Source organism: Sturnira hondurensis, unplaced genomic scaffold, assembly GCF_014824575.4.
Source record: "Sturnira hondurensis isolate 20B ecotype Veracruz unplaced genomic scaffold, ASM1482457v3 Scaffold0001872, whole genome shotgun sequence".
Taxonomy (NCBI): Eukaryota; Metazoa; Chordata; class Mammalia; order Chiroptera; family Phyllostomidae; genus Sturnira; species Sturnira hondurensis.
The window spans coordinates 41,236,778-41,261,992 of NW_028074503.1; the positions used below are offsets into that span (position 1 = coordinate 41,236,778).

The following is a 25,215-nucleotide window of genomic DNA, read 5'->3' on the forward strand; positions in this document are numbered from 1 at the left end:
TTTGGAAAAATATATTCTTGCTTCACAATATTTAATAAATCTGGGCATAAGTGAACTTTAAAGCCCTTTAGGAGTTTTTACAAATGTATGCAATTAACTTACAAAATACATAGTGGCTCTGACTTAAAAATCAGAATTCTCAAGCAAAGGTGTGACATAAGGGTTCATAGACCAGTCAGGAGGAGACCCTATCCACTCAGTTCACCAAGATGTATCACTCAATGACACACTTGCAAAAGTCCTGATAGCCCAAGTTCTACTCTCCAATGGCATGGCAGCATTTCCCTCCTAGCTAGTTTCCTATTGGTCCCAAGATGTGGGCGGGGCCATCCATTTCTGCTGCAGCCACTAGCTCCACCCCCAATTCATGCAAATGAGTTCAAAACTCTGGTGAGCCTGTGATTGGCCACGCAGTTGATGACACATTGCCCCACCCCTTCAATGACGTCATTACCCACTCAAACTCTCACGAGAGTTTGCACACATGATGGTGAGGGGCTAGCAGGACAGTCCACTGGGCAGGAAGGTGGTCAGGGTAGGGGGTCTTGCAGGGCAACCCCACTCCCACCCCAGAACTTCCAGTCCAGCTTTAGGCAGGGGACCCAAGGGGTCTGTGGGGCCCGGCCCAGGGGGTCCCATGCACCCTCTCTTCCCATTGGCTGGTTGCACTGGCATGCAAATAAGGATGCGCGTCACTTCCGGAGGCAAATCGAGCGCCATTTTCTCTTTCTGGCAGAGCTAGGAGGAGGGGACAGGGTCGCGCGAGGGTGGGAGCGCGCCGAGGCGGGGGTCCCGCCGCGTGGGGCGGAGGCGGGAGTGGGCCCCGGCGGGGCGAGGCGAAAGGCGGCGGGAGACGCGGTGGCGCTTCAGGCGCCCGGCGGTAGGTATGACCCCGGCTCAGCCCCGCGACGACGCCCCCGACTCGGCCCGGCCCGCAAAGTCTGGGTGGCGGCCCCGCCCCGCCCCGCCCACACCCGCGGCCGCCTCACGAATCCCGAGGCATTCTCCAGGCGCGGGTTCGCGGCCCGAACGGTGCCGGTCGTTCCTCCTCGTCACGTGCAGCCGGGTGGTCGCCGCGGGGCGGGGCCGCGGAGGGGGAGGGGCCGGGACTGGGGCGCAGTGGCGGGGAAGTGGGGGTGGTGGAGAAGGAACCGAGCGGGGAAGAGGGGGCGCGGGTCGGGGGAGGGCGGCTCGGTTCTCCCCCAGCCCGTCCCGGTAGCCGCCTTGGGTGGCGCGAGTGTGGGCCGGGGAGATGCGGTCGTACCTTCGTCGGCCCCGTGGTGTTTCCCCCCAGAAGGAGCGTACGGATCCAGCAACGCTGAGGGCAGATCCTATTCCTCTGGCCTTGAGCGTTTCTTGTGCATACTGATAATTTAATAGGCAGGTGTTACATTAAAATTTTAACTTTTCATGTGCTGATTGCGTGGACGCAGATTGTTTGCCAAATTTCTGCTAACATTTGGCTTTGGAATGTCAGAAATTCTAACTGCCAGTTGAGATTGGGCGCAGTTGCAGAATGGCCAACGATGAAACATTTCAAGTGTTTTATTTGCATTAGGAGGAGAGACTTGCCTGGACGCTGTTAAAATTATGATAAGAGGGTCTGCCGGTTTCATCAGTGAGTCGGGGTCTGGGAGGCGCTGGTGGGGGATGACCCCACGTAAAAGCAGGAGGGTCGTGAAAGTTGCGCGTTCGTCTCCCGTTGGAGTCGAGCTTCGTAGAGGGACTCTGCGCTGCTGCTGGAGGATGGGGACTAGGGGTCACCTGTGCGAGTCAGAGGCTGGAGTGGGGGCTGCAGAGTGAGTGTGGCAGTGGGGGGCGTGCCCTACCTCTAGTCGAAGATATTCTGGGGTACCTCTTGAACTTGGACCCAGTTTGCATAGGCTGTTGGTGGATTTATGATGGTGGTCTCTTTCCAGGACCAGGTCCCCAACATTTTGTGTTCCTTCCACTCTGCTAACACACCTGTTAAGGCAGCATGTTTTGTAGGAGGAAGCACGAAGGCTGATAACTTGCTGAAAGCCAGCCAAGACCTTCTGAATTGAGCTTTCGCGTATGGCACAAATAACAGGTGTTTTTTGAAGTTTTTTATTTTTTTATTTTAAGTCCCGTATTCCAATGCTTGGGACATTTCATTTAGATTTTTGGAATTAGACCAGTAGCAGACTCAGTGTGGATGTTCTAAGTGCTTTCCTTGTATGAATTCATTTATCTTCACAACTCTTTCCTGGAGTAGCTTGTCTGTGCCAGTGTCGCAAGCAGCTAAGGCCTGGGGTTAAGTGAATTGCCACAGATTGCAGAGCTAAGGACCTGGAGAGCCGATCTGCACCCAGGCACTGTGGCACTGGAACCCTTGCCGGTGCCGTCATGGTGCTGTGGTGCCTCTCAGGTGAAATTCTTTTAGAAGTGAGATTTCAGAGAAACTGTAAAGAGGTTCTGTGACTTAAAAGGTGTTTATTATGTGATTGACTTTATGTTTTAAAGCAGGGGTGTCAAACTCATTTTCACTGGGGGCCACATCAGCTTCGAGGTTGCCTTCAAAGGGCCTTATGTAATTTTAGCACTGTATAAATGTAACTGCTCCTTAACTAGTGACAAGGAGCTTGGCACTGCTGCAGGTAGAATCAAGGTGTTGGGCTGGATTCGGCCCGCGGCCTCATGTATTTGCCACCTGTATTTTAGAGGGTATTTTTTTCCATAATGGAATATTCTTAAATGGTCCTGATATTAGAAAACAACAAAGGAAAACCCTTTAAGTGCCCCTTTGGGAAATAACATTTGCTTGTACCAAATGTCAAGGGACTTTTTGGTAACTCCAGGTCTGTCCAGCACTAAGAAATTAAAAGTAGTTTGCTGTGAACTGAGGCTGAAAGATCAGTGGCCTGCTGATGGCCTGCTGTTTCCTGACGTGCACCGATTACAGACACACAGATCTAACTGAGTACTAAGGACGGACGGATGGAGAGCAGTGTCATTGGAAGATCTGTAAATGTGAAAACATTGAACAGTTTCTTTCCTGGTTAATCTATTGGGCATTTTGTATAGAATCCTGCATCTCAGACTAGATAAATTATGGTATTTTGGAATGGAAAAATCCTGGTAAAACTTAGCTGCTTTTCCCCAAAATTATACCATTAGACTGGGGCCCTTGAGAGGTTATGAAGCTTTTATAATTTACCTATTTTGTTTTTTTGTTATCCTTAAACAGCAAACTGCTAAAAAAGGGATCAGTGTGCTTGGTTTGGGGGGAAGCACAGTAACAATGATGAGGGAATGGGGACACGTACAATTTGAGAATAAAAATTTTCTTTTTTTTTTTAAAGTCTTGCTTTGGGCAATCTTAGCTTCTTTTTTTTTTTTTAAGATTTTATTTATTTATTTATCTTTAGAGGGGAAGGAGAGGGAGAGAAACATCAATGTATGGTTGCCTTTCATGCGTCCCCTGCTGGGAGTTGGCCTGCAGGGAACTGGCTTGCAACCCAGGCATGTGCCCTGACTGGGAATCGAACCTCAATCCTCTGGTTCGCAGGCCCACGCTCAATCCACTGAGCTACACCAGCCAGGGCGAGAATAAAAATTTTCTATTCTCCAAATTTAAGAGAGAAGACTAACAGTTCCTTGACCCTCCTCCTAACCTTGAACGTCAGGTGACTGTGGAGCCTATTTGAAACTTGCCCAATCACAGCCTCTTTTCAGTCTCCTCCCGAGACTGCCATTCTGCTGCAGCCTCCAGGCACCAGCCTATGAAATCAGCCCATCCCCAAACTGCTGCTGGGCAGTCCACCAATCCCTGTTCTTTGTGTTTCTCAAAACATGTAATAAGATCAGGTGCTAGGTAGGGCCAGACTTCTTTGCAAGCAATAAACTTGGCCTCCTTGGGTTAGAGAGGATAGTGGAACTTCAAGGCGGAAATGAAAACAAGTCTGACTGAGCGGAAAGCATCTAACAGGTGATTTGGTAGAGGCCTTGCTCTGCAAAGAAGGCAGTTTGGGCTGGAAAGTGGCCTTGTACCTAGCTTTTTAAGAAAGCCATCATGAGGTTCTTGACAGTTCCTCTGTCAGATGATGTTTTTGAAGACTAGAACCCAATTCAACATATTTTACTTTTGATAATTTTACTATTACCGAGTTGTACAATACTAAATGATCTTTTCCAGGGCTCTCCAGTGTTTTGGCTTCTCTGCACCACACCGGAAGAAGAAGAGTTGTCTTGGGCCACACATTAAATACACAAACACTAGTGAAAACTGATGAGCAAAAAAAAAAAAGGTTTTAAGTAAATTTACGATTTTGTGTTGGGCCGCATTCATAGCCATTGTTGGCCAGAGGTCGGACACCCCTGCATCCTCCTGAGCCTAGGATACTTTCCACATAGATAACTTGTCTGAAAAATTTACCCATTCCAAATCAGCTTTTTAAAAACTTCATGTTTTCTTGTTATTGACCACAGTGTTAACCTTACATGTTAACCCTCCCTGCTCCCCACCCTCCCATTGTGTTCCAGTCTACCTTTTTTGCTTAATTTACCTTTTGCCAAACATATTCAGACTTTTCCTCCTTTACCTCAGTTATTTTAGCCCTTTCTCCATGTCTCATGATTCTTACTGTTTTATTTTTATACCTTTCGCTCATTTATTATAAACATTTGCTATGTACTACGCTCTGTGATAGGCCCAGACATGCAGATAAAACATGATTCCTCCCCCAAAGCTTAGTCCAATAGGGGAAATAGATATAAATAGGTAATTACAGCACAATGAGGTGAGTGTGATGAGGGAATTACAAGCTGGTCCTCTGGGGATTCCTGGGGTAATGGGTCACAGGAAAGGCCCATGGTGGAACTGCTGACCCACAGAAACCGTCACTCAAAAATCTTGGGAGGTACCACCCAGTTGCCCTCTAATTGTGAATAAATTACAATTTTTCTACTTACTTTCACTACTAGTGAATATTGTCAATCTTTAAAAGTTATTGTTTTGATCATTAAAACTTGGCATTTGTTATTTTACCTGGCATTTCTTTAACTGAAGTTGTACTGATTTTGTTTTTAGCTTTTATAGTTTATATATTTAAAAACTTCTTTTGAACTAATTGCAGATTTATGGAAAGTTGCAAGTACAAAAACTTTTGCCCCTGATTTATTTGAAAGTGGGTTACCAAAGAAGATGCCACATTACCTCAAATATTGTCTATTTCCTGTAAATGAGAATATTCTCTAACCTATGGAGAGCACAGCCATCAAAGCGGGAAATCAATACATTATCGCCATTAAAGTTTGGCCAGTTCCGATGACATTTACAGTAAAAGAATCGAGATAGAATTGCAGCATATTATATTTAGTTACCTGGTTTCTTTCAAACTGGAACAGTTCCTTAGTTTTCCCTTCCATAATCTTTTCTTTTTTTAAGACTTTTTAGACAGTGGGAAAGAGAGGGAGAAGGAAACATCAATGTGTGGTTGCCTCTCACACGCCCCCTACTGGGGACCTGGATCACAACCCAGGCTTGTGCCCTGACAATTGAACTCGTGACCTTTCTGTTCTCAAGCTGGCACTTAGTCCACTCAGCCACCCTAGCCAGGGCCATGATTTTTTAAGTGTATAAATTGGTTTTTAAGTAAATTCACAGAGTTGTACAACCATCACCACAATCCAATGCTAAAACATTCCCAGCACTCCTCTGGTCCTCGTCCCAAACCTGTCCATTGGCAGTCATTACGTGTTCCTACCCTGGCCAACCACTAATCTGTCTTCTGTGTGTAGATTTGTCTTCTCTGGATGTCCCCTATCCCTGGGGTCAGACAGTCTGAGGGCTTTGGCATTTGTCTCCTTTGACCTAACATCTTGTTTTTGAGACCCACTTGTGCTTCAGCATGTGTCAGTCCCTAGTCCCTTCCCAGTGCCACATTGTGTCCAGTTCTGCCTCATTCCTTCAGCCCTTCACCATTTGATGGACTTGTGGACTGTTTACACATTTTGGCTACTATGAGAAGTGTTACCTTGTATGATCTGGACACTTGACCATTTTAGGCTAGTTGTTTTTTTTTTTTTTAACACTCTTAATTTGGGGTTCTCTGCCAGATTTCTGTGAGCTACACTTTTTTTCCTTGGTCATTAAGTATTTTGTTGGGAGATTCTTGGACATCATGTGAATATCCCATTTCTCATCAAACTTTCATCTATTTAATTAGAGCACCATGGACTTAGGTTTGTATTCTGGTGGATGATGTTTTAGTTACCATTGCATGCCATACCACACAACCAGAATTGGGTGAAATAAAACATTGTATTTAAAAAGCTCAATAGCTCTTTGGCCAGGAGTTCAGGGAGGATTCCCTACTCTAGACGGCCCGCCCCTGTCCCTCAGTGTCTGGGCCCTGGTCTGGGAACTCGGGCTGCAGTACACTGGATGGGTTCCCGAGGCATCTGCACTCTCACCTCTGGTGTGAACTGTCCACCCGTGGGCTCCAGGGCTCATTGAACTTCATCACAGCATAGGGTCTGGATTCCAAGTGTGATGGGCCCCAGAGAACAGGCAGAAGTATAGCATTTTGATGGTCTAGCCTTGGGGGTCTCATGGCATTGATCCCGCCTTACCTTGTCGGGGGTGGGGGGCAGCCATAAGGTGCTGTTCAGGTTCCAGAGGCTTTGACGCCCTCACTTTCTGGAAGGCATTTTGACATCCTGTTTGAAGAACAGCATGTGGGGTGGGAGATAGTATTGCATTATCTTTGGAAAACTGACTGCCACTGGCTGCATAGGCTGTTACTCTGATTGTTTAATGCCCCAGTTGTCTCATACTTGGCTTGTGGGAACTTCTTCAAACTGGCTTCCGTCGAGACCTTTTGACACATGTCACCATTCTTTGACCACCTTTCTTAGCTTCTGGCACAAGGTGTTTCAGGAGCAGCTTGTCTTTTCTGTGCTCCAGCCCTCAGATTGGCTGTTTTTCTAAGGAGCCTGTTTCCTTTTCATGGACAGTGGTATTTAGAAATTGAGGTTTGTGCCCAAGGAGTGTTCACTGCTGCTGGGCTGTGTGACTGCTCCTACGGCAGAGATGTGAAATGGTACACACCCAGTTATTTTCTGTGTGTATGTGGGTTAAAAGCAGGACAGCGACACCTGTGCCTTCTTGTCCAGTCAAGTATCACAGGGCTTATTTTAATTTCATGCCTTTTCAGATATTTTAAAAGCATATTTATTGAGCTGTTTAAAGTGTACAGTTCACTTTTAGTATATTTGCAGAGTTATGCCACCATCACCACAGTCAGCTTTAGGACATTGTCTTTAATCCAAAAAGAAGCTTCCCCTGCCCTGACCCATGTGGCTCTCAGTGGGCTGGGCATCGTCCTGCAGAGCAAAACATCACTGGTTTGATTCCTGGTTGGGGCAGGTGCCTGGGTTGCAGGTTCAGTCCCCAGTTAGGGGTGAGCAAGAGGCAACCAATCGATGTTCCTGGCGTTGCTGTTCCTCTCCCTCTCTTTCTCCTTCCTTCTCTCTCTAAAAAAATAAATAAAATCTAAGAAGAAAAGGAAGACTGGTTCCCTCGGCTTACCATCTCCTGGTTCTCCTCAGCCTCTGCTCAGCTGTCCCCTCCTCAGCCCTGGGCCGCCGGTGTTGACCTTCTGTGTCTGTGTGTACCTCATCTGCTCTGGGCATGACACGACAGTGGATTCAGACAATATGTGGCCTTTGTGTCTGGATTCTGCCACGGAGCACCATGTTCCCCAAGGCTCCTCCACACTGTGACACGTGTTGGCGCTTTATCTCTTTTCAGGGCCAAACAATACTCATCCTGTGAGTGCACGACGCTTTACTCAGCCATTCATGGTGGGTGTTCGGGTGGTTTCTACATTTTGGCTGTTAGGGACACTGCCACTGTGACTGCTCCCGTGCAGGTATTTGTGTGGATGCGTGCTGTGAATCTGATGGAGTTGCTGCCTCAGGGCGCCCGGTTTATTCTGTTGAGGAGTGACCAGGTTGTCCTCCCACTGGCTGCACCGTTGACAGTGCTGCCGGTGAGGTTGAGAGGGTGCCGTCCCAGTGTCTTTGCTTACACTTGTTTTCTTCTCTTCTCAGAATTACAGCTTTTCCAGTAGGTGTGAAGCAGCGTCACCACACTGGTTCCCATGTGCATCTCCACGTGGCTGATGTTGAGCATCTTTCATGTACTGAACAGCCATTGGTGTATTGTCTTTGGAGAAGTAGGGATTCAGGTCCTCTGCCCATTTGTAAGTTGAGTTATTCGTCTTTTAGTGATTGGGTTATCAGGGTTCTCTTTATATCCCAGGTATAAGTTCCTTATCAGAATAAAATTTGCAAACATTTCTCTCATTTTGTGGATTCTCTTTTGGCTTTTTGCATGGTTTCCTTTGAAGCACAAAAGTTTTTAATTTTCAAGAAGTCCAACTTACCTGGTTTTTCTTTTGTTCTTGATGCTTTTTGGTGTCATCTTAAGAATCTATTGCCAAATCCAGGGTCATGAAGGTTTACGCTTGTGTTTTTTCTGTGAGTTTTAAAGTTATAGCTCTTACATGGGAGGTGCACATCTGTTTGGAGTAGATTTTTGTGTATGGTGTAGAAAAAGAGTGTGACTTCACTCTTTTGCATGTGGTTAACGAGTTGACCCAGCATGACTTGTTGACAATCTCTTCTTAGTGTTTTACCAACCCTGTTACTTCCACTTTGTTTTCTTCCCTTCCAAGGAAAATTTCAAAAATGTTTCAAATTCCCGTGGAAAATCTCGACAACATCAGGAAGGTACGAAAAAAGGTGAAAAGCATTCTTGTGGACATTGGGCTTGAGAGCTGCAAGGAGCTGCTGCAGGTAAGAGATCGTCAGGGTCAGGTGGAGAGTAGCCAGTGACCCTCAGGGTGCCAGGGTCCCAGGGTTGGCCTTTTGGAGCTGAGAGTTGACCTGGGAGTTTTGGAAGAATGGCTAAGATTCCTCAAGGTGGAGATTGTTATTAGTTCTTATTTACATCTCTGTGATGTGAACTGGGTTATTTTAAGCTGTTTAAGTTTTTTAAGTGACTTTTATGAGGGTTTTTTAATAGTCATTATTTTTAATATACCATTGACCCTTGAGTGATGGATTGAAGCTGCATGGGCCCACCTGTACACGGGTCTTTCAGGAGATGTGCAGTCGGCTCTCTGTGTCCCTGTGTTTTCGCATCTGTGGGTTCAACCAACAGCAGACCAAAACCCATAGTTCCGACCTGTGGTTGGGAATTGCAGGTGCAGGGGCCTGACCGTGTGCAATGTTCTAGGCCATTCTATAGAGGGGACTTGAAGGTCCCCAAAGTCCTAGAACCAATCCCCTGTAGCTGCCCAGGGACAACCACACTTCTGGGGTGTTGAAAATTATATGTGGGTTTTCAGCTGTGGGCAGAGGGCTGGGGTTAGCGGTTCCAACCGCTAACCCCCATGTCCTTCAAGTGTTAACTGTGTATTTGTTTTTGCTCTTTGAGGGGAATGTGTTGAATTATTTATTATTTTAGCAGAAGACCCTAACGTAATCCCCCAGTATTGTTTGAGTAATAAATAAATGGGATGCATACATGATATTATAGGGTGTTGTTTTTTCTGACTTGTGAATTTAATATATTCATTCTTACAAAAGTTTAAAAATTAAGGTCACAACTATACTACTGATAAGTTGTGTTCACTTATAATTCTACATCCTTTCTTAGAACTTGAGAGAGTACATGGTTGGCATGTCTGGTAAAGAAGTAAAAATTGTTACATAAGGCACGTTGTGTGACCTTATAGCCATTGGTAATTCTAAACGTGTTTTATTCGTAACTATTAAAATAGTTATGAAATGTCTGCTTTGATTTTTTTAAACTTGTGAAGAATTTGACTCAAAGTATTTTGGTCTGGGAAGAGTTTAGTTTTTTCAATTTTCAAATCTCAGACTTTCAACCACATTGATTTTCCTTATAAAATGGCATTCGGATACTGCAAGAGAAGTAATTTCCAGGATTCTCATTAATGGTCAGCAGGTAGACAAATGTTCATTTCTAAAGGACCCCAGAGAGATCCTCCCGCTCCGGTGGGGCCTCTCCACTGTGCTCTGCTCTGCTGCCTGCGCTGCTGCCTTCGTGGCTCCCAGGGCCCTGAAGTGCCAGGTTCCTTCTCCACCTCCCACCCCTGAGTGTAGGGAGACGGGAGCCTCCCTGTTTTGTCGTCAACTCTCCTACCTCTGGCTAGAATTATGTCTGGCATAGAGATGCTTAGCAAATGTATGTATATCTTTTAACCAAAATTTTTAAAGGAATCGGTGAAAGTAACTACTTTTAATAAGAGATTGACTGAAAGTTCATTTGGAAATAAAGGGAGATACCAAAGTGGAAGCTTTTAGGCAAACGATTTCTCAGGAGCAGTGTTCAAATAACAAAACTCCCAGAGTTTTTTGCAGCCCTGTCTGTAAGTCATGGTTTATGACTCGATGAGGAAGAAAGCAGGGTAATTATTTGTATACAAGGTTAAGAAGGTGGATAGTAGACACATAGTCCATTAATAATAAAGAAGGATATGAATTTAGTATTTGCAGAGTGTAAAAACAAGCTAAGAACACAAGTGTATATGTATAGAGAGGAAATTTCAACCATTAATAAATGGGAAACTACTAGAATGTGCCTTTTGTGTGGTAGATACTAAAAAAGTTAACCGAGAAGGTATAATAGTTCCCTTTGGTGAACAGACTGAGAATATTGCTGAATTATTTGGGGTTAAAGAGATGTATTTTATTTCAGTCCTAGCTACTGGGAAATGGTGTGACCCTTGGCAGTGCAGTCCCTCTTTGGGCCTCAGTGTCTTCACCGGGACAGTGACTGAGGAGAGAGACTCAGTCAGACCCTGAGCCCCAGGAGGGAGGTGACAGTCCAGTAGGAGCTGAGAGGCCAGCTCAAACAGCACTAGAGAGAAACCTGCAGCAAGGTCCCATCTGGCTGGAGGCACTGGAGCCTTGATTGCGGAGGTGGGGCAGAAACTGTTGGAAAGAATGGAGAGGGAGAGAAGTTCCTACCCAGGAACTTAGGATAGAGGCCACGCCCAGCTGACTGACTTCCATCAAACCAGAACAAGTTGATCAAGGTTTCTTTTTAAAATTGTTCCATTTGGAAATAATTTAAACTTACAGAAATCTTACAATAATAAAAATGGACAAGGAATACTACTACCTTTTACCTGGATTTAACACTTGCTCTAACAGCTCATTCCTTTGCTTGTGCTGGATGTGTGTGTTTGTCTGTGTGCTATTTTTCCTGAGACACTTGAGAGTCATCCGCATATCTCATGACCCCTACTACCTAAATGCTTCAAGTGTGTTTTCTAAGAATAATTGTAGACTCTTGCCTTGGCTGGTGTTGCTCAGGAGATTGAGTGCCAACCTGCAAACCAAAGGATGACTAGTTCGATTCCCAGGGAGGGCACATGCCTGGCTTGCAGGCCAGATCCCCAGTAGGGGGTGCACAAGGGGCAACCACACATGGATGTTTCTCCCTCTTTCTCCTTCCCTCCACCTCTCTCTAAAAGTAAATAAATAAAATCTTTTTAGAAAAGTAAAAGAATAGTCTCATCACAGGATGATTACCAAGCTAAGTGAGTTTGGCATTGGTAAGATACCCGTGTCTGGTCTAATTGCTTAGAGCGCCTTGTTCTCCACAGTGATGGGCCCAGGCCAGGGTCAGGTGATGCTTCTGGTTGTCATGTGTCTTTAGGTCCTTCAGTGTGAACTCAGTTTTACTTTTATTTTATTTCTTTTTTAAAGAAATATATATTTCTAAAGATATTATTCTTAGAGAGAGATATCGATGTGAGAGAGAAACAGGACGAAACCCACAACCCAGGCCTGTGCCCTGACTGGGAATTGAGCTGGTGACCCTTTGCTTTGCAGGACCATACTCAACCAACTGAGCCACACTGGTCAGGGCTGACCTCAGTTTTCAAGTGAAATTCTGTTACAAAATTGGTTTTGTTTTATTTTTAAATAAAACAAAAGATCTGAACAGCTTACAAATATCGTTAGACTGACTCCTGGGTTAAATGTTAACTAATTCTTTTGCGGGAAATTTTTTTGTCTTAATTCATTTGTAGTTGGTTCTATATTTACTAAATTAAAAAATTCAAGTACTGTAAAAGTTTATTATAGAGCAGTTAGAAGATGCTGTGTACGCAGAAATGTAGTGAGGAAGGGAAGAATGAGTTGTGTGCTGTTGCCCCAGAGTACCCATTGCTGTTGCTGTTGTGTGTTTTCCGCATCTTCTCAGATGGCACCTGCGGGACGGGACCACGCAGGTCTTTTCCCTTTGCATAGACTCTCACAGTGAGAGCATTCCCCACATCGCACGCATCGCCCTTAGTCTGCCGTAGCGTTCAGAGCTTCTTGGTTTTTTAAAAAATATATATTTTATTGATTATACCATTACAGTTGTTCTATTCCCCCCCTTCATTCCCCTCCACCCTGCACACCCCTCCCCCACCCTTCCCCCCCTTTAGTTTATGACGTGTCTCAAGTTCTTTAGATTCTATATTCCCCTACTATTCTTGCCCTCCCCCCTGTCTATTTTCTACCTACCGTCTATGCTACTTATTCTCTGTACCTTCTCCTGCCTTCTCCTCCTCCCACTCCCCTGTTGATAACCCTCCATGTGATCTCCATTTCTATGGTTTCATTCCTGATCTAGCTGTCCTCTTGGTTTGCTTTTGTTTTAGGTGTGGTTGTTAGTAACTGTGAGTTTGCTGTCCTTTCACTGTTCATATTTTTCATCTTCTTTTTCTTAGATAAGTCCCTTTAACATTTCCTATAAGGGCTTGGTGATGATGAACTCCTTGATTTGACCTTATCTGAGAAGCACTTTATCTGTCCTTCCATTCTAAATGAAAGCTTTGCTGGATAGAGCAATCTTGGATGTAGGTCTTTGGATTCATAACTTGGAATACTTCCTTCCAGCTCCTTCTTGCCTGTAAGGTCTCTTTTGAGAAATCCGCTGACAGTCTGATGGGAACTGCTTTGTAGGTGACTGTCCCCTTATCTCTTGCTGCTTCTAGGATTCTCTCCTTCATTTTAATCTTGGCTAATGTAATTTTGATGTGCCTTGGTGTGTTCCTTCTTGGGTCCAGCTTCTTTGGGACTCTCTGAGCTTCCTGGATTTCCTGGAAGTCTATTTCCTTTGCCAGACTGGGGAAGTTCTCCTTTATTATTTGTTCAAATGAGTGTTCCACTGGTGGCTGTTTCTTTCCCCCTTCTGGTACCCCTATAATCTGGATGTTGGAACATTTAAAGATGTCCTGGAGGTTCCTAAGCCTCTCCTCATTTTTTAAAATTCTTGTAACTTCACTTTTTCCTGTTTGGTCATTTCTTCCTTCCTTCTGGTCCACCCCCTTGATTTGAGCCCCAGTTTCCTTTCCATCACTATTTGTTTCCTGTACTTTTCCCTTCATTTCAATTAATTTAGCCTTCATATGTTCCTCTAATTTGTGGCTAAAATCAACCAGTTATTTGTCTTTTAGTGATTGGCTGAGCATCTGTGAGCATCCTGATCACCAGTGTTTTGAATTGTGCATCTGAGAGGTTCGCTATTTCCTGGTTGCTTAGAGTTATCGGCTCTGGGGCTTTGAGTTCTTCTTGAGCCTTATTTTGGACTGTTGGTGCCTGTTACATGTGAGAAGTGGAGCCCTAGGTGTTCACCAGGGCCGGGCCACTCAGTCGCTGGGTTGTGATGCTGTATGTGGGGGTGGGGCCAAAGGAAAGCAATGGTGGGCCCCCTCTGCTGCCTCCCGCCGCCATCGAGGGCCATGCAGTGGGTCCCATTGCGTGCGAATGTGCGACCGAGGTCAGCCCACTGCGGCTGGGTTCGCTGCTGGGGCCTGTGTGATCGGTCTCACTGCTCACTCCCCTGCTGGTTTATCTGCTCGCAAATGTGTGACTGCAGCCAGCCCGCCGCCTTGAGCCCTCACTGGGTCCGCTGGACTTCCCCACTCCGCTGCTGGCTCCGCCCCTCTTACCGGTGGGGTTGAACGGTTCGTTGTTGTCGGACTTCCGTGTAGTTCAATTTTCTGTTCTTTGGCTGTGTCTTTGTTCTCCAAACCTTTGTTGTATTCAAACTTGGTTGTGGGAGAAGGCACAGAGTTTCCACCTACACCTCCATCTTGGCGGAAGTCTCTCCAGAGCTTCTTGTTTTCAAGCAACAGAAACCCACGGTGACCAACTCAGAAAGGGATTTGTTGGGAGTCATCTGATGGGGAGAAGGCAAGCCCTGCAGATGGGGCTCTGGGGACCTGCCCTTGGTCTTCTCTGTGTCTTTCTTTTATTTTGGTCGTAAATGTCTTCGGTTAATCGGGTAGCATTTTCAGTGTCCTCGACTTTCACCTCCTTGGTTCAATTTAAGCTTAGGCAGATTATTTTTGATGGTATCAAAAATGGAATTGTTTTCTTTATCTCCTTTTCAGATCATTTATTGCAGGTTTGTAGAAACACAACTGACTTGTATGTGTTGGTTTTTAACCTGCAGGTCTACTGAACTTATTACTCCTGGTAGGTGTGTGTGTGTATGGATTTTTTGACACTTTCTACAGATAGAATTATGTGATTTGTGAATAGAAATAGTTTTTCTTCTCTTTCAACTTAGATGTCTTTTATTTCTTTTTCTGAACTAATTGTTCTGGCTAGAACTTGAGTACAGCACTATTGACGAACAGTGGTGAAAGCCAGCACCCTTGTTTTCTTCCTGATCTCAGGGGAAACCTTCAGTCTGTCACCATGGAGCAGGATGGCTTTGGTAAAATTTCGTGTGTCATGCTGAGGGAGTCCCCGAATATGCTTTGTCCTGGGATGAAGCTGGGCCCTGTCGGAGGCCTGCTCTGTGTCGGCGAAGACAATTGTGTGGTTTTCTCCCTTCTTTCGTGATGGCGTGATGTCACACCAGTAGATTTTCTCATGCTGAGCACTCCGCCCTTGTGTCTTTGGTATAAATCCCACTTGGATATAGTATACAGTCTTTTTTCATATACTGTAGAGTTGTGTTTGCTAGTATTTTGGTGAGGGTTTTTCATCTTTATTTATGAAGACTTTGTAATTTTCTTTTCTGGCGATGTCTGTATTTGGCTCTGATATCAGGGCCCTAGACATTTCCTTGTTCGACATTTTTGATTACTGTTTTAATCTCTACTTGTTAGTTGTCTTTTGAAATTTTCTGTTTCTTCTTGAATCAGTTTAGGTAATTCTCTGTGTTTCTAGGACTCTTTCCAGTTCATTTAATTTATCTGTGTGCGTACAGTTTTGATAGTATTTATTCTTGTCTAACCTTTTTCCTTCTATGAGCTCAGTTATAATGCCCCCACTTTCATTTCTGATTTCAATAATTTTTGCGTTCTCTCTTTTTCTGTCAGTGTAGTTAAACATTTGTAAATTTTGTTAATTTTTTCAAATAAGCACCTTTTTGTTTGTTTGATTTTACTTTTTTCCTCTTTGCTCACTTCCCAAGTAATTTTGATTTTAATGTGCAGCTGGAGGTTGAGACCCCTTCTCTCCACATGTTCTACTCAGGTCCTCTCTGAACACCAGGAAGCTGAGGCATGGAGCACATGGGCTTCTGCTGAACTTTATATATATATAAGGTTATATTTTATTTATTTTTAGACAGAGGGGACGGGAAGGAGAAAGAGTGGGAGAGAAACATCAATGTGTGGTTGCCTCTCCTGTGTCCCCTACTGGGGACCTGGCCTGCAACCCAGGCATGTGCCCTGACTGAGAATCGAACCACGATCCTTTGCTTCACAGGCCGTGCTCAATCCACTGAGCTACACCAGCCAGGGCTGAATTATATTTTAATGCTACAGGACAGCCGTGTGAAATTTTCTGCTACATTTGCTCTTAGCATGTTTTCACTTATATTTGTTATTTTGCTGAGAGTTCCCATGTGAAACATGACAAAAAGTTTCTTTGTAGAACTGCTGTTAGGAACGTATGTGGCATATGTGAGTGCGCCAGACCCACAACGCGGGTCAGTCCTGCCCGTTTCTGCTCTGAGGTTGCCCCGGTTGGGTGCGCCTGTTCCTCAGATGGCGGCTCTGCTCCACAGTAGTTGGGAGGCAGAGGAGTGCAGCTCTGGGTTGGAGTAACAAACACAGATGGGGTCAGTGGAGAAGTAGGGAAGACACTGGGGGTTCTTTCTGGCTATGGGGTGTCTCTATATTTATGGTGAGAATTCTGTAGACAGCATATAATTGGGTCTTGTTATACCCAATCTGATAGTCTGTGTCTCTTAATTTGAGAACTTCAACCTGGTATAGGCAAACTGTGGCCCAAACAAAGTAGGGGCCAAATCTGGCTGCTCTGTCAGCAAACTTTCCAGAACACAGCTGGCTTGCTGGGGCCTGCATGTTGTCTCTGGCTGCCCTGTATGCAATGGTGGGGTCAAGTCATGGGGTCAGAGCCTGAACTGCCGCAGGGCCTTGCTGAGGGCCTTGTTGGGCCTTCACAGAGGCTCACCAGCCCCTGTTGCTGAAGATGATTGTGGACAGTCCGGTCCAGTCTCCCAACTTGCTGTTTGGTTTTACTTGTCTCATCTGTTCTTTCTCCTGCCCCCTTCTTCTGGATTGCGCATTTTTATGATTCCATTTTCACCTCCATTACTGGCTTATGAGCTCTGTGCTATCATTGGCTGTTCAGATGGCATGCATGCTCTCCCCCTTCCCACCTGGGTGCTGCCATCCCTTCTTGCCTCCCTGCGGTGTGAGACAGCTGCACAGCATGTGTTCCCAGTTTGCGTCCTTGTCACCGTGTGTGCTGTGCTCTGGTTCTAAACTGACTCAGTGTGTTAGCACAGGTATATGCAGAGACAGCAATTACATTAACTGTCTTCTTCTGTTTAATTAGTATTTGTAATAAATTAAAAAGACCTTATTATAAAAACAGAAATACAAACTGTGAAAGAGAAATAACTGCAGGTAGCATTTCTTCAAAAAGTGGAATTTTAAATGCCACACTTCCAACATGCAGAGGTCACCAGTATTGACACCTGAGTGTTGAGCCTTATCTCTGTGTGTGGTCTCTACACCTTGATTTCCCGTTGATTGCACTTTGCTTTCTGTGTTACTAAATGTCTGTCTTACTTATTACTCAGTTTATATCCAGATTTCTCCAGTTTCCCCCAAATATCTTTTACACTTGGTTTGTTGAGCCAGTACTCATTCTGGGCCAGGCTGCATCTGGTACTGGGTTCTCAGTGATGCCATCCCCTTCCGTCTTGGCACCCTCGCTGTCACAAGCACCATATCCTGGCCCACGGGCCTCCCTGCGGCTGACGCCTGGTGTCCTGGCCTGCGTGCCCCCCCTGCACACCCCAGCGTCTGGCGTTCCTCACTGCCGATGGGAGTGGTGCAGGCTCAGGACTTCTCTCTCCTAGAAACTACTTGTGGGAAGTGCCATCTGCTTATTTCTTATAAAACTGTAATTTTAACTTGGATTCTTTCAACCTTTTCCTCAGTCTCATACTTAACAGGCGCTCTGTCACTGTTTGCTGGTGGGCTGCAGTTTCATTTAACTTTCCCCGTGTAGAGTCCTTAGGTGGCAAGGAATCCCTTTAGGTTCTAAGGACTATTTCTTTATCTGCTGAAATTCCGTAATGATTTCTCTCCTTTTTCCCTTTTTCAAAAAGGACCTTAAAAGCTTTGACCCAGGAGAGAAGTACTTTCATAACACATCATGGGGAGACATTTCTCTCTGGGAACCTTCTGGAAAGAAAATGGTATGTATCTTTGCATTCAGTTTTCGTGTTTCCTCCAAAGCTGGGCGTGAGGGCTGGCTCATTTCTGAGGGGTGGAGGGGGTGCATGGCGGCAGCTGCTGTCCCCAGCCTGGGGCTGCTGCCATTGGTTTTGTGCCGTGGCTCTCACAGAGCGGAAGCTGTCTTACCTTGATGAAGTTTAGTTTATTGTTTTTTCCTTTTATTTAATAAAAGGATTGTATTCAAGACATTTTCTGCCAGTTGAGCGATCTGTTCCGCACTAAAAGATGATGATATGCAGTTGTCAGTGAATTCTGTTGGCTTTTTCTTGAGTGTAGTTTTTGCTGAGTGTCCTGTTTTTCAATGTAGTGTTTCATTGATATAAGATACTGTTTTCTGATGAACCTCTGATTAAACTAAAGTCATACTTCACTTAAACTGCGTGCCACTGAGCCATCAGCTGTAAAGTGTTCCCAGACTTTGGAGACACTGAAGCACGAAAAGGAGTCTCTCAGAATCTTTGAGAAATGGAGATTTTAGTGTGTGGTTGGCTGTGGCCCTGGGTTTATGGTCACTTCTCCCAGAAATGCCAGAACTTGGGGCTGCTGACCACAGAGGAGGCGGGACGTGTCACTGAGCATGTCTGGGTGGTCTCTGTGGTTCAGGTCCCAGGATGATGAAGAGCAGGAGTGAGACAGGGTGACAGCCACAGACGGGAGCGCAGTGTGTGGTGAGAGAGGGACTTGGGGGCGGGGCAGCTCAGGTCTGTGGGGGTTGCTGACCTGGGGACACTGCAGCAGGGAGCAGGGTCCCCATCCCCATGGGGGATGACATCCACACAGCCCACAGTGGGGCCTTGGAATAAGCATCAGTCTGTCCAGGTCGCACCAGGGCCGGGTGTTCGTGGTGCATGGCTCCAGGGTCTGGAGGCTACGGAGGCCTGAGGGCCCCTCCTGGAACAGCTGCACGGATGAGCGGGTGCCTGTGCGGCCTCCCTCGCTGGCCAGGGGGCTCAGAGCCTGTTCTCATGCCTGAGCTTGTCACATTCCCCCACATGGGCCTCAAAGGGATATTCCATCTTTGTCAGCACTGTCTTTTGGGGCCTGAGCCCTAGCGAGACCTAGCTGAGGATGTGCACAGTGTGCCACATGGTTTCTTGGGTCCTTACGCCTGCTGAGCTTGGTCCTTCAGGCTCTTAGCCTCCCCAGGACTAGAAACAGGGGTAGGGGGTAGCAGTTGTGTTGGGTGTCACACTTTGCAAGTCAGGCTACCTGGGTAAGTTCTGGAGGTTTTAGAACATGGAGTAAAAATAAGAAAAATAGGATGGGAAGAGGAGAAAGTAACTATATCTTTGCAGAGAACTGAGTTGATTTTCATTGATGTAGTTAGTTTGAAGTATAAGACAAAGGAAAGAGATTTGTGGCTTTAGTGGGTGGTTTGGAAATGGATCATGTGTGTTTTTGTATGGATTAGAAGCTAAGAAGAGTTGTTAAGTCTTTAATTGTTTGAGAAGGAAAAAATGGAAAAAAATACCATTCTGTACATGGAAATCATAAAAATTTGAATAAGCACAGTTTTATTGACACAAAGCCATGCTCGTGGGTGTTCATGTGATTTGTTCGTTCATTTGTCTTACCAGCCAATGCTGAGTGGTTGCTGCTGAAGCTGCTTTGTGGCCCCAAAAGCCTAAAATATTTACTCTCTGTCCCTTTAAGAAAAAGCTTGCCCTGGCTTAAAACTCACATTGTTCCCTGAGAGGTGACAGTGTTGGTTATCTAGCATAGCACAAGAGAAGAAGTCATGTACTTGTGAACTGTCTACAGTGCAGCTGGCATCGCATAGCTTTATTAAAGGATGCTCGACTTTTTCTTTTAACAGAGATACCGAACAAAGCCATACTGTTGTGGCCTCTGTAAATACTCTACAAAAGTGCTAACTTCATTCAAAAATCATTTACATCGCTACCATGAAGATGAAATTGACCAAGAGCTGGTGATCCCTTGCCCAAACTGTGTATTTTCCTCTCAGCCCAAGGTGGTGGGAAGGCATTTCAGAATGTTCCATGCGCCTGTTCGGAAAGTCCAGAACTACACGGTGAACATCTTAGGTGAGACTAAGTCGTCTAGGAGTGATGTCATCAGCTTTACGTGTTTGAAGTGTAACTTCTCCAACACTTTGTACTACAGCATGAAGAAACATGTGCTGGTAGCCCACTTTCACTACCTGATTAATTCCTACTTTGGCCTGCGAACAGAGGAAGTGAGTGAGCGACCCAGAACTGATGACCCCCCTCCTACGGAGAAGATGCCACCCTCTGACAAGTATTACTGTAAAAAATGCAATGCCAATGCCAGCAGCCAGGATGCATTAATGTATCATATTTTGACATCAGATACACACAGGGATTTGGAGAATAAGCTTAGGTCTGTGATTTCAGAGCACATCAAGAAGACTGGACTTTTGAAGCAAATGCACATTGCTCCCAAACCAGTGGCACACTTTGCCATTCCCCCGAGCAGCAGCACTCTGGGTGTCCCCGCCACATCCCCTTGCTTTCATCTCACCTTGCCACCAAGCAGTCAAAGCCAGACCGCTGTCCAGCCAGTTCAGGGCACGGTCCAGCCAGTGACAGTGACCTCGGGCGTTTCCGGAAGCCTCACTCATTCTCCACCCTCTGCTGTCCAGTCCCACGTGACTCTGGTCTCCAATCCCCTGCCCGGGGGCCAGAACAGCCTCACTCTGCCACCTGCGCCACCGCAACCTGTCTTCCTGTCTCCTGGAGTCCCGCTTCACCAGCCAGCAAACCCTCCTGTGCTGCCCCTGAGTCGGCCAGTGGGCCCTGTCAAGTCTGTTGGAACTGGTGTCCTGCCCATGAACCAGACCATCCGCCCAGGTGTCTTACCCCTCAGCCGGCCTGTTGGGCCCGTAAGCCGACCAGTTGGGTCTGGAGTTCTTTCAGTAAATAGGCCCGTTGGGTCAGCTGTCCTTCCTGTCAGCCCGTCTGTCACTCCCGGCGTTCTTCAGGCCGTCTCACCAGGAGTGATTTCTGTGAGTCGGACTGTCCCATCGGGCGTCCTTCCTGCAGGCCAGATGACCCCTGCTGGGGTTATCCCTTCAGGACAGACAGCAACTTCTGGGGTGCTCCCTGCTGGCCAGATGGTCCAATCTGGGGTCCTCCCTATCGGCCAGACGGCTCCATCGGGGGTTCTTCCCCCTGGGCTGACGGCGCCACCACGGCCACTCCCTCCTAGCCAGACAGTCCCGCTGCGGGTTCTCCCCGCAGGCCAGGTGGTCCCACCTGGGCTCCTCTCTCCCAACCAGACAGTCTCATCCAGCCTTCTCCCTGGGAGTCAGGGTGTGAATTCCAGCGTGCTGCATCTCAGCCAGCCGGTTGTGTCAGGGGTTCTTCCAGTGAGCCAGTCAGGGAGGCCTGGGGTCCTGCAGCTCAGTCAGTCTGTGAACACCAACATCCTGCCTGTGAACCAGCCGGTGAGACCTGGCGCTTCACAGAACACAGCCTTCCTGACGTCAGGCTCTATTCTCAGGCAGCTGATACCTACGGGGAAGCAGGTGAATGGGATTCCCACATACACACTTGCCCCAGTGTCTGTCACTCTGCCCGTGCCCCCTGGAGGTGTCGCAGGTGTCGCCCCACCCCAGGTGCCCATGCAGCTCCTGCAGTCGGGTGCAGCCACACAGATGGCCAGTCCCATGGCGGGCATGCCCTCCCCACCAGTGGTGGTGAGTGCGGCTCCGAATGTGTTCCTGCAGCCCTCCTGCTCCGTGGCAGAAGTGAGCCCGGGGCTCAAACCGGCGAAGCAGTGGAAGACCTGCCCGGTGTGCAACGAGCTCTTCCCATCTAACGTCTACCAGGTGCACATGGAGGTGGCTCATAAGCACAGTGAGTCTGGAGCTGCTGAGAGACTGGAGCCAGAGAAGCTGGCTGCCTGTGCGCCCTTTTTAAAGTGGATGAGGGAGAAGACGGCCCGGTGCCTGTCCTGTAAGTGCACGGTCTCAGAGGAGGAGCTCGTGCACCACCTGCTGATGCACGGCCTGGGCTGCCTCTTCTGTCCACGCACGTTCCACGACATCAGGGGCCTCGCAGAGCACAGCAGGACCACGCACCTGGGGAAGAAGAAGCTGCCTGTGGATTACAGTAACAAAGGTTTCCAGCTGGACATCGATGCCAATGGCAACCTGCTCTTTCCCCACCTCGATTTCATTACCGTGTTGCCAAAGGAAGAGCTGGGGGAGCGGGAAGTCTACTTGGCAGTTCTGGCCGGGATGCACTCCAAGTCGCTCGTTCCTGTGTACATTAAGGTGAGACCGCAGACGGAGGGTGTGCCCGGGGGCCCCAGCAAACAGGTGTTGACCTGCCCCTTTTGCTTTGGCACCTTCCTGACAACCGAGACGTATGAGCTGCACTTGAAGGACAGGCACCACATCACCCCCACAGTCCACACGATTCTGAAGTCTCCAGCTTTCAAATGCATCCACTGCTGTGGGGTTTACACTGGGAACATGACACTGGCGGCCATCGCCATCCACCTGCTGCGCTGCAGGAGTGCCCCGAAGGACAGCAGCTCGGACCTGCAGGTCCAGCCAGACCTCATCCAGAACAGTGAGCTGCTGCTGGTCAATGGCGAGGTGGCGCACGACTCCAGCTTCGCTGTGAAGAGGAAGCTCCCTGAGGGCCACTCTGGGGCTGAAGACGGGCGGGAAGGGGAACAGCGGCCTCTGGTCATAAACACCGAAGTGGCCCCAGCTCCAGAGAAGGTAACGAGTGTCGTGCCTTTTAAACGACAAAGGAATGAGAGCAGGACGGAGGGACCGCTTGTTGTTAATGAGGACGCTCTTCAGATTTTAGCATTAAATCCCAAAAAGTATGAAGACCGTTCGTATGAAGAAAAAAAGCAATTTCTTAAAGATTATTTCCACAAGAGACCATACCCTAGTAAAAAGGAAATAGAGCTGCTTTCCTCACTCTTGTGGGTATGGAAAATTGACGTCGCTTCATTTTTTGGTAAAAGAAGATACATTTGCATGAAAGCAATAAAAAGTCACAAGCCTTCTGTCCTTTTAGGCTTTGATATGTCTGAACTTAAAAATGTTAAACACAGATTGAACTTTGAGTATGAACCACAAAACGTGTAAAAAAATAGGAAAGTAGTAGTTTTTTCAATTGAGATTTTAAAAAATGTTATTTTCTTCACTGTATATTGAACTAATCAATTTCAGTGGTCTTTATGCTGCTCTTTAGATGTATTTCAGGTGCTCAGCAAGACTTCTGTATGAAGAAGTGATAGTTCTTTCAAAGTTACTATTCCCTGCAGTTGGGTTTTGTCACAGTTATTTTTAGTTTTTTTTCTCTGTCGAGTCAATTAAATCTCTCGATATTCCATGCACGCCTTGCTTTCCTGGTAGTGGCAGGACCGCACGATAAAAACTGAAATCTACACATGTTGGTGTTTTCATTTAAGGAAATTTCAGCTTGTTTCAGAATACTTAATTACCTGCAAATTAAAGCTTTGATCTCCCTCAGCCTCATGTGTAGCTGCAAGTGATGCAGTAACCGTTCAGTGATGTGAGCTTAAACCCTGTGACGTGTGCGGCTCCTGAGGGTGCACGGCCTTCATCTGCCGATTGCTTCTTTGTAAGATACTTACTAGGTTATGGTTTTCATTTACATTTTTTCAGGTTTGTCTTAGCCATTTTTTATCATAATTCATAGAGAACCAAATATTTTCATTGGTTAGAAAATAAATACCTGAAGTCTGGTATTTTAGCTCATAAGCCAAGAGTTATTTTACAAATAAAGTAATTCTGTAGATGCAGGAATACTTTTCAGTGTACACTATCCCTCTTTTTGATATGGTGATGAGTCATTTTTTCATTCAAAGGTGAGACAATAAATCTTTAGTGCCTTTAGATTAAACACTGAAAATACACAAATTCTTCTACTAACCTAGCTACTCTTAAACCATAGAAGGGAAGGACAAGGACCGTGTTACTCAGGAATAAAGCTTTTACCCCTGAGTGTGGATACTGACATGTAGACATAGGTTTTCAGGGATAACGGGAAACCAGTAGACCCAGAGCCAAGTTCTGTGGTTGGGCCATTATTTTTGACAGTTTCCTAGAAGTCAGCATGTCCGTCCTGGGGGAATTGGTGCTCTGCAGAGCACCCTGGTGGCTGGCTGATGGGCCGGGCATAGCTAAGGAGCTCCATTGCGACACTGTTCTCTGGACAGTTGGACCTCGGGGTTTTTTCACATAATCACACAACGTAAAAGAACTTAAAGCACCAGAACCAGTAATGGAGACCAGCCAGGTGAGACCTTAATTCATATTTACTTCTGGTGACACACAGCAGAGGCACCTGTCCAGTATGTTCAGAGGATATGAGTCTCTGGGAGATAAGGTAATGTTACTGTATGAGTTTAAAATGTAATACTTGCATGTAATTGCTATAGTGTGCATTTTTTGAGGCAGTTGTGAAACTGGTCTGTGATTATTGGTGTACTCTTGTAAATTCAAAAAGAGGTTGTTGAAGTTTATTTTTTTTTTACCTATTGTTTTCAGAGTGTCTATTTTGAATTAAAATTTGTTACATCACTACAAATAGAATGGTTTAACTCTTGTAATCATTAAGATGTCACTGTGACTTGTAGGATTGATGTCAGCATGGAAATAGGCACCACATGTATTTTCTTAAAAAACACACACGCACCTCGTCACTGAAAACGAGCCAGTATAACCCAAGAGGCTAGTCGGTTACTGGGTTCACCAGAGACATGTGGCTGGACCTTCCTGACGGGTCAGTGTCCTTATTCAGAGGGGTCACCTGTGTGGGGGCCGGGCTGGTGGGGGTGGGCCAGGTTGGGAGGGGTCAGCGGCTGGCTGCGGTCTCCTGGTTTGCCCCGCCTTGCTGTAGCTGTGTGTACCAGGCTTTCTGTTGGCGTTTTGGGCCAGACAACTCATTGGGGTGACTGTCCTGTGCGTTGCAGGACAGCAGCAGTGTCTCTGCCTCTGCTTCTGCCTAGTCCTGACAATCAAAGTTGTCCTTTCCAAGTGCCCCGGGGGCAGAGTCAGTCCTGCCGGGAACTGCTGCGCAAGAGAAATGCTGGCTTGAAACTGTCCGTCAGCTGTGGTCCAGCTTAGGGTGCTGAGTCTCTTGTTAGGCTAGCCGTTGGTTACTGAGCCATTTTTCAGGTCCCCAAAGTTAGGCAACATGTGGTGTAAGCTGAGCTTCTGAAAGCGCCCGTGGGAGTTCCTGCAGACGTGAGGAGACGAGTGTGCAGGGCAGGGCAGGGCAGGGCAGACGCAGACCCCCGTGTGGCTGGACAGGGCAGGCAGGCAGGGGGAGGTGGTCGCAACAGCTTCGCCAACTCGAGACTGTCACAACTGTGAACCTGCTTTTGCCCGCCCTGTACTTATCATTTAAAAATGGAAAACTGCGCTACAGGGTAATAGGTGGTGGTGGGGTTG

At 46.6% G+C, this 25,215-nt stretch overlaps 1 protein-coding gene across 2 annotated transcripts; it reads left to right on the forward strand.

Moving 5' to 3' along the window:
- Positions 1 to 733: 733 nt before the first annotated feature.
- ADNP2 (ADNP homeobox 2) lies at positions 734 to 24,343 on the forward strand. 2 transcript variants are annotated; one of them, XM_037036229.1, is made up of 5 exons: positions 734 to 880; positions 8,077 to 8,228; positions 8,703 to 8,823; positions 17,660 to 17,749; positions 19,606 to 24,343. In XM_037036229.1, exons 3-5 carry the CDS (start codon positions 8,716 to 8,718, stop codon positions 22,879 to 22,881), a joined length of 3,474 nt encoding a protein of 1,157 aa, XP_036892124.1. In that variant the 5' UTR covers positions 734 to 880; positions 8,077 to 8,228; positions 8,703 to 8,715; the 3' UTR covers positions 22,882 to 24,343. The 2 variants fall into 2 exon arrangements, with proteins under 2 accessions (XP_036892124.1, XP_036892129.1); XM_037036234.1 differs by lacking the exon at positions 8,077 to 8,228.
- Positions 24,344 to 25,215: the final 872 nt, after the last annotated feature.